We start from the raw sequence: 12,122 nt of genomic DNA, 5'->3' as shown, positions 1-12,122 counted from the left end.
AGAGCACTGTTGATTTTGGCTTCCAACAAAAGGGCAGAGGGTAGGATTGCGGCTGCTCCATGGCATAATTTTGGGAAAGGGAAAAGAAACCAAGGCCCTRGAGCAGTTTTCCAAGCTTCAGTTTTGGAACAAAGCCCATTGTCTGTGGAGAGGTGCCTGCTTGTAGCCTTCTTTGTGGCCAGCAGAAATGGAACAAAGGCTTRAGAGGAAATATGTAAAACCCCTTAAGAATTGCAACTGACTGTGGTTTATGGGATGTAATTTACTGCATCAAACACAACCGGAGGACCTCACTCATGGTRTCTTGCTGTGTCAGATGCTTTGGTGTCCTTGTACAATTGTAGAGGGGGAAGAAGCAGTTTATGCACTCGAGTGTTTATTCTGTGGATGAAACCACATGTGGTAGCTGTGCATGGGGCTAAYCTAACTTTCTGCTTGTCCCTCAATATTCCCAGTCAGCCTGGTGGTGGCAATACAGACAGGGTAAAAAGTCTGTTGAGAGTGGGATCATGTAAGCAAATGGTTGAGTATTCAAAACCTCAGTTTGGTTTTCGGTTTGCTGCAGTCCTGTTTTGAGCCTGCTGCATCCTGAAACTGTGTTATCAAAGCTGGACATAATAGATAAGCACAATAATGACCCAGAAGATTATAAAAAAAGAGATGAGATCAGTTTTCTCRGTATAAATAACATTTCCAGTAAACCAGACTTTTGCAAGTCAGCATCCCTGTGTGTTGGGGGAGGAGGAACCTGGAGGAAAGGCAGGGCAGGCGGCGTCTGGGATGACTCTGCTCTGACACAACTTTTATGGAGCAGAGGTGCAGAGTCATTAAAGAGGAAGGTCGAGTCACAGCTGTAAAATAGACAAAGCAGGAGGAAAGCTTTTTTTTCATAAGTAAAGATTACTGAATARCATTTTATTGGGGTGATGTCTCCATTATATCCTTGCAGTTGGAGCAGGGTGCCAATAGAATGAAATTTAGTGTTGTTCAGAAACAGTTGAATTTGACTGCAGCCAAAGCCTTTTTGGTTTGTTTTGCTCCTTCACTGAGCAGCATGGCCCTCCCTCTCCAGTGGAGCTGGCCCTAGGCAAGGCCCTGTGCCTGGCTTCTGCTCTCACACTGTATTTTGCTTCCAGCTGAGAAAGGTCTCTTGGTTGAACCCACTGTGCAGGGAGCTCATCAGTAGCTTTGCAGAGAGACAAGAATTAGGGGCAGGCCTTTCCCTACCTGGAGAAAATCTGTAGAAACGTGACTTTATTTGCTTGAAGGTGATAGAAGCTTCAGCTGGGTAGTCTCTGTGGGTTCACAGGGATAGAGACTCTCCTCAGCTGAAACTTTTTCTAGTTTGATTAGAAATGACTTAAATGAGACACAGAGGAGAGGAGAATCTGTTCATTTCTGAGTGCATGCATTAGTACTGCACCAGAGACTTTCAAGGCAAGTCTGGCTCATAACCACAGCTGTAGTGAGCCAGAGCTGGCCCTGTTTTCCCCTACATGGCAGAGCTGCTACAATGCAAGAGCCACAAATGTCCTCAGAGTGTATTCCAAGGTCACTGTAATTTAGTTAGGAGACTTCTGATGTTGATTTTTCCAACTAATTGTKCTTTCTGGTCTATCTAGGCTTAGTGGTGCATCACCTTTCCTTGGAGAAACTAAACAAGAAACACTTGCCAACATCACAGCTGTGAATTAYGATTTTGATGAAGAATTTTTCAGCAATACCAGTGACCTGGCAAAAGATTTTATTCAGAAACTACTGGTGAAAGATACACGGTAAGCAAATATTCAGAAAGGCCCATTTGTCTCTAAAAATAAACCTGGTGAAATGTGGCCTGATGAGTTAAAAAGCTTTCCTTGCAGTGTTTTCTGCTATTCAAGAGCAAGACAGGAGGATGCTTCTATGCCCTTAGTTAATGCACCCAGAAAGCCTGAGAGGAACCAAATCTCCTCAGCTACATGCCACGTTCATGACTGAATTCTCACCTGAGTCTCGCTGGCACAATAGGGTGTAGTTGGAGGGCTGAAAATGGTGTGCAGAATCTTGAGTTCAGGGTAACTACCACTCCACTATTGCAGGCAAGGAAGTGATACCATCCCAGAATACACCCCCAGTGGTGCAGTGCCACAAAAATCATTACACGTGCTGATACAGAGTTGTTCTAAGTTTCTGTGTCTGTGATAGTCACCTCGAGTTTGTGTGGCAGCTGTGCACATCTTTGTTCTAGGTTGCAGGAACCACAGTCTTTTTTTTTTTTTCTTGCTTTTATAAAGTGCACACAGAAGTAGTGTCTCTTTCCCTGTAACCTTCTTTGTCCTGGGGAAAGTCAGGCCTTTGTGATTCTTTCTAATGGCTTCATTAGGGGAGAAAATAGCTGTGAGAGAGAAAGAGCTGTTCAGTCAAGATTTCTGCAGTCACCAGGCCTCAGTCTGGGGTAGAGTAGGGTTTGATGAGGGTTTTGCACAGGTCTRGCAGCCTCCAGGAGAGGTCAATAATGTTGATATTTTTCCCACGTACAGAGATGGTGCCTGTGCACCAGGTGCTGTTTCTGTCTTTGATTCTCAGCTGTTTGGTGCTGCTCACCAAACTGCTGCTGCAGAAGGAAGTTAGGATTGATCCACTCTGATGAGGTTTGAATTATTCCTCTCAGGAATGTTGCTTTCAGGAAATGACAGCTCCTGCAGTRCTATAATACCATGGTCCAAAGGACAGCTTTGGTGTTATTACTGTTGTATACCTTGATTCAGACACAGTCATATCAAAGGCATATAGCAAGAATGTATTTTCTAAGCATGGGGAGTGAGCAAAACAAAGGAATGTTGTGTTACTTTTTATGGAAAGGTGCACAAACATGCAGGAGATGAAATAAGAATTCAAGTTGTGTGGAGTAAGGACTGTTACCTACTAGAACAGTAACTAAACTACGCACAAGCAGTGTGCCTCAGGAAGAAACATAACCCTGACATTTGAGGGTTTGTCTTGGAATTATCTTGATAAATGCTTCATAAGAAGTCCAGGAGACGTGGGGGGTCAATGGACTTGTGTACCAAATATTTCTCATTCAAGTCTTTGGGGTTTTTTTGTGTTGTGTTTTAGGAAGAGGCTTACAATTCAGGAAGCTCTGTCTCATCCATGGATAACGGTAAGACTGAATAAAGAAACAGATCTTGGTTTTTGCTGTGAGCAAAGCAAAGATCATATTCTCACTTTTACTGGTGTGTTAAATGGAAAACTGCCCCCTAAGTACTTTGTGATGCTGGGTGACTCAAAGAGATGTACTGGGAGGAAATCAGTTGGGTCTGACCAAATCCTTGGATTTCTGCAAATTACTTCTTTTATTATCATAACTTTCAAAAAGAGTGACAAACCTCTGATATTTATTGCACATTACAGTATCCCATGGTGGACTGGGATTTGCATTTTTCCATTTTTCTCTGTTTGCATGGGTATATACTGTGTGTTGGCTTTAGTCCTTTCTTGAATTGAGAGTTGACTGCAGTGAATGTGGAAAATATAATTTCTCTCAAGAGAGAACTGCTGTACCACGTGTTCTGCATTGTTTACATTTGTGTGCCTGTATATATTCATCAGAAACATTGCTTGCTTATGTGGATAAGTCTTTTGTTGAAAATMCATTTAGCTAGTCTCAGCATGACTAATGAGGATTTTTGAAATTCAGTTCTTGCTTTGCATTGCACAAAACATTAATTRGAGTGATTTTAGGGTTGATGGTTTTCCTCTCACAAGTATTGATAGCTTTGACACTGTTAACTGCTAAAAATTAACATAAAAATAAGTTGCAGCCATGAATGCACATCACTTGTCACATTCCGTTCTTGGCTTGTGTGTTTGGTGTTTTTTCTTTTAATCAAATGCATGAAGGAAAATCTGTGTGAGCAAAGAAATCTCCCAGCATTGTGGAAGCCCCTGCTGCATCCTTTGTGTCGAGCTTTTGAGTTGCTGCAGTCCKGTAAACGTTCAGTAATGTTGGTTCCTCACCAGCTGAAAGACGAAACCAAAGTCCAGGAACACAAGAAGGTTGAGAGCACGCAGCTGAAGACAAAACGTCTGAGGGAGTACACCATCAAGTGCCACTCGAGCATGCCCCCCAATAACACCTACATCAACTTYGAGCGCTTTGCCCGCGTCGTGGAGGACATTTCCCGCATGGAGCGGGGTTTCAGCACCTTGGCTGCGTCCCACGATTCCCTGCAGGAGGACATGGATGCTCTGCTCTCCATCTATAACGAGAAAGAAGCTTGGTATAAAGAAGAGAGTGAAAGCGTCAGGCACAAGCTGTCCCAGCTGAAGTATGAGCASCGTAAAATGGAGTCCCTGAAAAGACATTTGCACGAGGATATCAAGGCTGTCGGTGCCAGTCTCACAGGGGTATCTGGCAAATACGCTGAGCTGCAGGGCCACTATGAATCCCTCAGACAGGAACTTTCAGAGGAGCTCAAGTGGATCCAGGATTTAATGAGTAGTTTTCAACTGGAAAATGAAGCCTGTGTGAATGGAAACTTTGACTCTGTTTTCAACAAAGATATTAATGAATCACTAATGGAGCTGTTAAATAGATCTCGCTGTGAAGARTTCCTTGCAGGGTTGAATCTTGATGTGACAGAATCCCATCAGTAACACTGAGATCAGGCTAGGTGTAGGGTTTGCTGCTTGTTTCATGTATATCAATTAAAAAAGGTTCCAGTGCATAGATTCTACACAAAGACATGATCCAGAATTAAAGTAGAAGTTCTGATGTATTGCACAAGGTGCTGACCCAAGCTGTGGTCTCCCARTGGGTTGTAGTGTTGAAGTTTTGTTTTTCCTATATTTCAGTGTCTGAACTTGCAGGAACAGATTTATCACAGTGGTATGGATACCTCTAACCCTACAGCCTTTGGTATTGCCTGTATCATACTCTGCATCATGTATTACAGTTCCTAAAGATTACTAGGTAATCCATGTGGAATAAAGAATAAGTCAGTCTCTATTTAATAGAAACTGGATGCCCGGAAACAAATAAAAATCTCCTTATATCATCTTTGGTTGGCTGAAGGAAACAGCTGTACATCCCTGTTGCAGGCAGTTCTATAGACCTTATGAGAGAAATATTTGCTAAGGTTAAATCTGTCCTGTAAAATAAAGCAAATGGTGTTGTAATTTAACATTTAACTGGTACTGTGGAAGTTCTCTGTGAGATGGCTGCCAGCGAAGAAAAGTTAGGATTAGTTTTTAGACTACTTGTGCAGGGTTTAGACCTCTTTTASCAAAGGTAAGCTGTATTTTAAACTAAAGTATTAATCAACAGCTGAGTTTCCTGTCCTATACCAAAGAAATCCTATCCAAAAGATACACTGGGAACTCGTAATGATCAAACAGCAGTGTGATTTTACAGTGCAAATGTCAGTTTGTGACTGGTAAGTGATGACATAGTCCTCTGGTTTGTTTTCTACAGTGAAGAAGATTATAAAGCTACAACTAACTTAATCTGTGGTGTGGCATTTGAGACTAGTGTTCTTGCTATAAAGTTTTTTTTTCCTTAGGTTTTAAAAAGTAAAAGAGAAGTTAATCCARCCTTGAACCATGCTGCCTTGTATTTCAGAGAAGTAATTTGGTTATACTATATTAATATGCACAGATGTACCAATCTCATTTTTGAACACAATAAATTGTTATTTATGCAGGCTGCAGTTGTTTCCTGATGGTTAGTTAGTGACTGAAAAAGATGTCAAGTTTCTGTGGGCWTTTGCTGCAAGGTGACTGTAGTACAACTACAAGAATCAATGAGATATTAGCTCAAGTCCAGCTAGAGTGTATGTTTTTATATTTGAGTACATCTTTTACTGCCCCTCCTCCCTTCTCCTTTTGCAGAGAAGTTAATGACCTAAATAAATTGAGTTGTTGTTGTTCCTAATGTGATTAAGAATAATGTTTCCTACTTTGAKATAAAAAGATAAAAGCATACTCTCATCCAATTTGTGCAGAGTACAGTGGACCCATTACTGCTATGTCCTAAAAAGATGTTCAGAGGCTGATGCAAATTCAGAGTTGTGGAAACAGTTGTTCATTTGTGGTGTTGTTGCTCCCACCRTTGTACTTGAAGGAGGATGGAAAYTGGATGTGCTCCCTGTGGCATCATTCTTGGCACAAGATGTAAAATTTTCAAAAGCTTCCAAGTAGTGCAGATAGCCAGGATGTGACCCTGGCAAGCTGGTGTTGATGGCTGGGGAGAATTGGGTTCTACTGTGGCAGATAGATAACTTTGCATGTGTCCATTTTTTAGTGTCTCAGAACACTTCAGTCATCACTTCTGCAAGTTGCTTTGAGCTGGAAGACCCWTTGGAAACTGTCCAGGGCAACTGGAACACAGGATTTCTTGTGAGAGGGAAAGCTTTCATTCTTAAAATGTAACTTAAAGCCTAGTGAGRGTTAGTATTTACAGAAAACACTCTCAAGAAAGAGAGTCTGCTACCTCTSAGCCAGGATCTCACATTCTTTGTTCATAGAGATTTTCTTTATGAACAAATGCACTGGCATGATGAGAAGGAGCATTAAATGAGGCCACCTTGTTCCTGACATGTTTGGATGAGAGTAATGTTGTTGTGACGGTCCTTAAGGCTAATCACACCCTGTTTTGAGAAGAGATCCTGATGATTGAGAGAATGACAAGGTCACTGGGTTGCAGGGTGCTTAAAATGGAGAGGAGGTTATTAACAGTCTGCAGTAAAGTGAGTTATTTAGAGTCAGTGGTGGTTCTGCTGCTGAAAGGGCACTGGGAAATTTTTCATAATGATTGTACAGCTGACATTTAGCCAGTGACATTTTTTCCACTTCAAATTGATTTCTGCTAGCCTTTTGCACCATGCTGGCTGTTTGCAGGGTGAGGAAATTATATTTAATGCTTAACTGTCCTGKTTCTGTTGAATGCAAATGGTGTGTACATCTAAATGAGAAGGAGGCCCGTTGATAGCCTGGCTCCTTGAACTGCTGCTGAGATACCTGCAAAATGCTAAACCTACAGCATTCGATGAGAAAAGTGAATTTGTTGTCTCAAACATTTTAAATAGTTTTGCAGAAAAAGATGTTTAAATCCTCAYTGATATGTTTTCCATTCTACTTTGGTGCTCTTGCTGCTTCAGGTGCATGACTTGGTTGCATTCCAGTCCAGTTCAGTACAAATATTTCTGTGTTATCCACATCCTACATATGCAGATCAAAACAGCYGGAATGGTTGTCACTCCATAATCTTTGAAGGGTTGATTCCTGGCCTTTGTCTTTTTGCTTTTGCCAGATTTGGTTTTGAAGCATTTTTTCTCTCAATCTGTCAGATTTGGTTTTWTGGTTTATGCAAATTTTTATGTGCTTTTGGAGTTAAAATGGGCTTAATATTCAGAAGGACTGTGTCAGGATTTGTGGAACATCTGTTTCTTAGCACGAGGTTGATATCCAAAATGCGAGGGACATGTCTGAATTCTGGTCTATATTCTTTCTTGTTCCTATTTTTCCATAGTCRAATATTGCACTTATTTTATTGCCAYGGTGTTAATGTCTCCGGGCATGGTTAAAGGGCAAAACTGGAGTTTTTTCAGGTATCATGTATCCCTGTCACTCAAATGATATGACAGCTAACTTTGTCCCATTTCATTACAGTGAAGTTATCCYGAGAAAAGGGAGATGGGGCAGGTGTGCGCTGAAAAGCACTTTAGCAACTGTACAAAGTGAAAGCATAGCCTTAGCACCCTCTAGTTTTAGGATTTTATTTGACATCAAAAGGGTCTCGTCTAGGCCCAGAGTGGGCTAGACTTTATTATTTTTCTTTTGCTTTTATATGTACGAATCTGCAGCTTCCCCAGCATTCTTTCAGCCAGCTCCAGTGCACATGAGCTATCTTGCATGTTTCATGCACCAAAGGGAGCTGAACAATAAAATTGCTCTTTTATCTTCCAGCCCATGGACAAGCAACAGGCTTTGGTTCGGAAATCATCTCTTGTCAACATGGAAAACTTCAAAAGGCAATACGCTAGAAGGCGATGGAAGGTACGACAGCGAGMCTTTAATCCTTCTCTCATATGGCTTCCCAAGCCTGATGGGATCAGAGGGCAAGATAGAGCTTGAATGTCAAATTAGTAGCTTGAATGTAATAGGCAAATGAAATGTGTTTGGATATATGTGCACTGGGTATGTGTTGGCACATTGTTCTTCCCTCTCTCCACAGCTTTCGTACCGCATTGTCTCATTGTGCAACCACTTATCGCGTTCGCTGGTGAACAAGGTCCTGCTGCAAGATGGGAGTTCGGTAGGTACAGCCCTTCCATGGCAAGAGGAGAACAACCAGGTTTATTGAGCAGTCATTTTTGCTGACTGAGACACTGCTGCCTTTCTGTTTCAGAGAAACTATGAAAGTGACAGTGAGGATCTTTCACCAAGAAAAGCCCCCATTCAGAGGAGAAGCAGCATATCGTAATTGGGTGAGAATTCCATGGGCAGGAGACAGGAAAYGCTCATCCTTGCTGAAGCAAGCAAGCCTGGCAGCAGACTTGGATTTCTTGTCTGAGCTCTTGGTATGATCTTCTTGCTTCTGAAACTACACAACAGCTGGATGATGGTCTTAAATGCCTACTGAGCATTTTAGAAAMTTGGGACTCAAGATTCCCAGGGAAATACTACTGCACAAGCACCAGTTGGGAGTGCTTTTACATGTTGAGTGTTTCAGTGATACTTCAATCTATTTGTGATGTCAGCTGCACTCAGGGTGTAGGGTTTCTACTGACACTCTTTTATTGTGGAATAATTCACATTCTGCACAGTGGTTAAGACTGTGTGCATTATTATTTCAGTCAGGGAAATTCCTACTGAGTCTTAAAGAAATTTTTTTAATGYAGTTTTTGTATTTGTTAATAGCATAAATATCTGATGGCAGGTATCTGACAGGTTTTGTTAGCTGTGTGCAGTACTCTGTTATTACTGTCACTGAAAAGAAAATCACCGTGCCATTACATGTCATAACCTTGATTTTGTGAACCCWGCATTAAACAGTTCTGAAATGCAATGAGAACTGTGCTCTGGCCATTGTCTCTGGCTGAAGGCTAACTCAACTCTCACTGTCAGTGTGAGTATAACTGATGGTGGTACTGAGGTAGGCCAGGGCAATTTTCAAATGAAAAAGAGAAAAAAAGTCTGTAGTGATTTACATGCACCCAAATAAAGCATTTTCACAGAATGATGATAGGATGCCTCACCAAAAAAAAGGACCTTTAAAAACCCAAGGCATGTGAAAAAATAGTCTTTACTAGACTTTGTAATTGTTGTCAATATTATTGTCAGCAAATTGGAGGCTAGTTAACACCTATTTGTATAGGTGCTGTTTACATGTAACCCAGACTGCAGACATCTGTATTTTATTCAGGGGGTTGTATCCAAAATTAAGGAAGTAAGCACTTTGATATTTGATATTGATGTAATATCTTTGCACAGGGAAGTTGTATAATTTTAACTATATTAATTTCTAAGCCAGTATTGTTCAATTGGTACCAAAAATGCACAGAGTAAGGTATTTTTTCATTGAATGTATTTRCTGTTAGAAGTTCCTATTTATTTTGCCATTTAATACATTAAAAATCAGAAAGCAACTCYGTTAGAAACAACTATAGATGGATGAGGAAACTGGTTTTGTTTGGCTTTACACTTGTCACCTCTAAGCTGAAGTTTTAGGGCAGAAGGTGTGAACTGGTGTTGAAAAGTATTATCAGCTTAATTTTGATGGCTTCCAGTTTCTAAGAAAGAAATAAAAATAGGCTACTTTTATTCGTAACTTCATATCTTTGCTTAGTTAGAGATAAAATGCAGTTGATAGGAAATTATTTCTATGAAAGGAAGGAAATGTATGAGAAGSTTTGGAGGAGAGAGGCAGAAAGTGGGATTTGATGGAAGAAACAAAATAAAGGAGGGGGTGGGAGGAAAAAAAGCAGTGGAAAGGCATGAGTATGAGAGGGATGTGGAGGTGATCCTGGATTGGGAAAGTTGAAGGAAAGGAAAGAGAATGTGGATATACGAATTGTGGAAGCTGGAGAGTGAATGTTTCTGCAAATATGGCACTGCATTTTTATACTATTTATTTAATTTCATTTCATATCTTGTGCTGCCATAGCCTGTGACATGTGCCTTGTCAGGGGATAAGGTGCAGGGCCTGGGCTTCTCTTCATATTCAATTAAAAGGTTGTATTTCTGAGCTTTTTGTGTAATGTTTGAGGCAGAATCCTCAAAAAGTGTTGCACTGATGTTGATATTAAGAGGGAGCAGTAACAGGGAAGCCTGTTGTTTCAGCGTATCCTGATTTCAGCTGCAATAGTTAATTTTCTCCTAAGYAGCTGGTGCAGTGCTGTGKTTTAGRTTCAGTATGAGAACAATGGTGTTAATAACAGGCTGATGTTTTAGTTGTTGCYAAGTAGTGCTTACCTTATGTCGGGACTTTTCAGTTTCCTGTGCTGTGTCAATGAGGAGGTGCACAAAGAAGCTGGGAGGGACCATAGCCAGGACAGCTGACCCAAAATGGTCAAAAGGATATTCCAGACGTGGAATGTTATRCTCAGTACATAAACTGGGGTGAGTTGGCTGGGAGCTATTGATCCCTGCTCAGGGCTGGGCTGGGTATTGTTCAGTGGGTGCTGAGCAGTTGTATTCTGCATCATTTGTCTTTTCCTGGGTTTTATTCCTCTCTCTTTTCCTTTTTATTATTATTATTACTATTACAATATTTTACATTAGTTCAGCTACAAAACTGTTCTTATGTATAAGCGACCCTCGAGGTTTTCTTTCCAATTCTCCCCAGTAGGGCCAGCGGGAGGTGGGGCTGTGTGGGGCATAGTTGCCAGATGGATGTAAATGATGGCAGTGTCTGGAGGGAATCTTTCATAAACAGAAGACTAAAAATACATATTTGGATAAAAAGCTTACCKGCTTACCTACCAAGTTTTGCTTCCTGCTTTTCCAGGGATATGGAAAAACAAATAAATTTGAAACCAGTGGTATTTTTATGAATTTCTGACCTTTAAAAACACCTTTAGTTTCCAAATTTGAGATTGTGGAATGTGTATGTGAATTACACTTCTGAAAATTAAGCCCTGGCTAAAATAGGTGTTTAGGTTGTTGGATCAGGATTGTGCTCTCACAGAGATGGGGTCATTTCATGTAAAATCCTAGCAACTACTGAGAAAGATGGGACACAGCAGAGAGRGGAGTGCAAGGCTGTGTGGAGCTCTGGCTTATTAATTCTACCTTTATAAAAGATGTGGTGTGGTGATTTAACACAGACATTAAAGAYAGCTCACAGTGTTCAGTCATCTTTGTGCTCAGGTGAGCTAAGGCCAGGCCTTTCTCTCCCRTACTCAGTCACTCCACACAATGGCTCCCAAACATTTCATTGCACAGAAACCACAACAAGCTATTCCCTGACTGTTCCAGATAGGAGCACGCTGGGAGTGTACAATCTCCTGTTCTCAGGACTGATGTTTGTGATTCATTAGGAAGTTTTACAGTCCCAGCCGTGGTGTTTTCTGTGTTTATTGCCATGTCTGTTCCAYGAGGTGGAAGCTCAGCCTGCTCAGGGAGGCACAGCACTGGCTGGACAACACTTCTCTGGGCAGGGGTTGGTTTTATACTTCACTGTTGGTGGRTTTTGAACAACAACCTACAGGTTCTTTTCACTAAGGGGAAAAAAAAAAAAGGTGTGGAAGGAAAGGGAACATTAAAAGAATTTGTGTAACGGAATCTGCTTTGCTGGGAGAAAAAAATCTGTTTTCTGTGTATTATTCTGTTTTGCAGTAGGGAACCTGGACAGAAACGAAGTGATAGTCTGAGGAAAGAAAAAATCTACAAATAAAAACCTACAAGTATTTTTATTAAAGTATGGCTGTATTCTTATTTTAGYGGTGATGTTTTTTAATCTACATATATTTTTATTAAGAGAAAGTCTGATTTTGAATTTATTTTTTTTTTTTTGCGCCTGTTAATAGTACAGACTGTCCAAAGCAGCAGAGATATTTGTTATTCTGATTTGCTAATAAACTTTGGTAAAGCAGGCCGGTGTGTGTCTGCGTTTTCCAGAGGCGAGGCCCCTGAGCCGC

The 12,122-nt window shown here is 40.9% G+C and overlaps 1 protein-coding gene across 2 annotated transcripts in view; it reads left to right on the top strand.

The window, feature by feature from the left end:
- The window catches only part of DAPK2 (death associated protein kinase 2), a 40,446-nt gene extending 28,370 nt beyond the window's left edge, over window positions 1–12,076 (top strand). Inside the window, exons 8-12 of one of the 2 annotated variants that reach the window (XM_057368675.1) lie at window positions 1,623–1,775; window positions 3,097–3,142; window positions 7,948–8,037; window positions 8,216–8,296; window positions 8,390–12,076. In XM_057368675.1, the coding sequence (XP_057224658.1) occupies window positions 1,623–1,775; window positions 3,097–3,142; window positions 7,948–8,037; window positions 8,216–8,296; window positions 8,390–8,464 (445 nt within the window). In that variant the 3' untranslated portion in view covers window positions 8,465–12,076. The remainder of the gene's footprint in view (window positions 1–1,622; window positions 1,776–3,096; window positions 3,143–7,947; window positions 8,038–8,215; window positions 8,297–8,389) is intronic. The other variant, XM_057368676.1, reaches the window with a different exon arrangement.
- Window positions 12,077–12,122: the final 46 nt, after the last annotated feature.

Source organism: Malurus melanocephalus, unplaced genomic scaffold, assembly GCF_030028575.1.
Source record: "Malurus melanocephalus ecotype Western Australia unplaced genomic scaffold, MMel_1.1 scaffold_96, whole genome shotgun sequence".
Taxonomy (NCBI): Eukaryota; Metazoa; Chordata; class Aves; order Passeriformes; family Maluridae; genus Malurus; species Malurus melanocephalus.
Note: the sequence above shows the minus strand (reverse complement) of the source record. Positions and strands in the feature narration are given on the sequence as shown.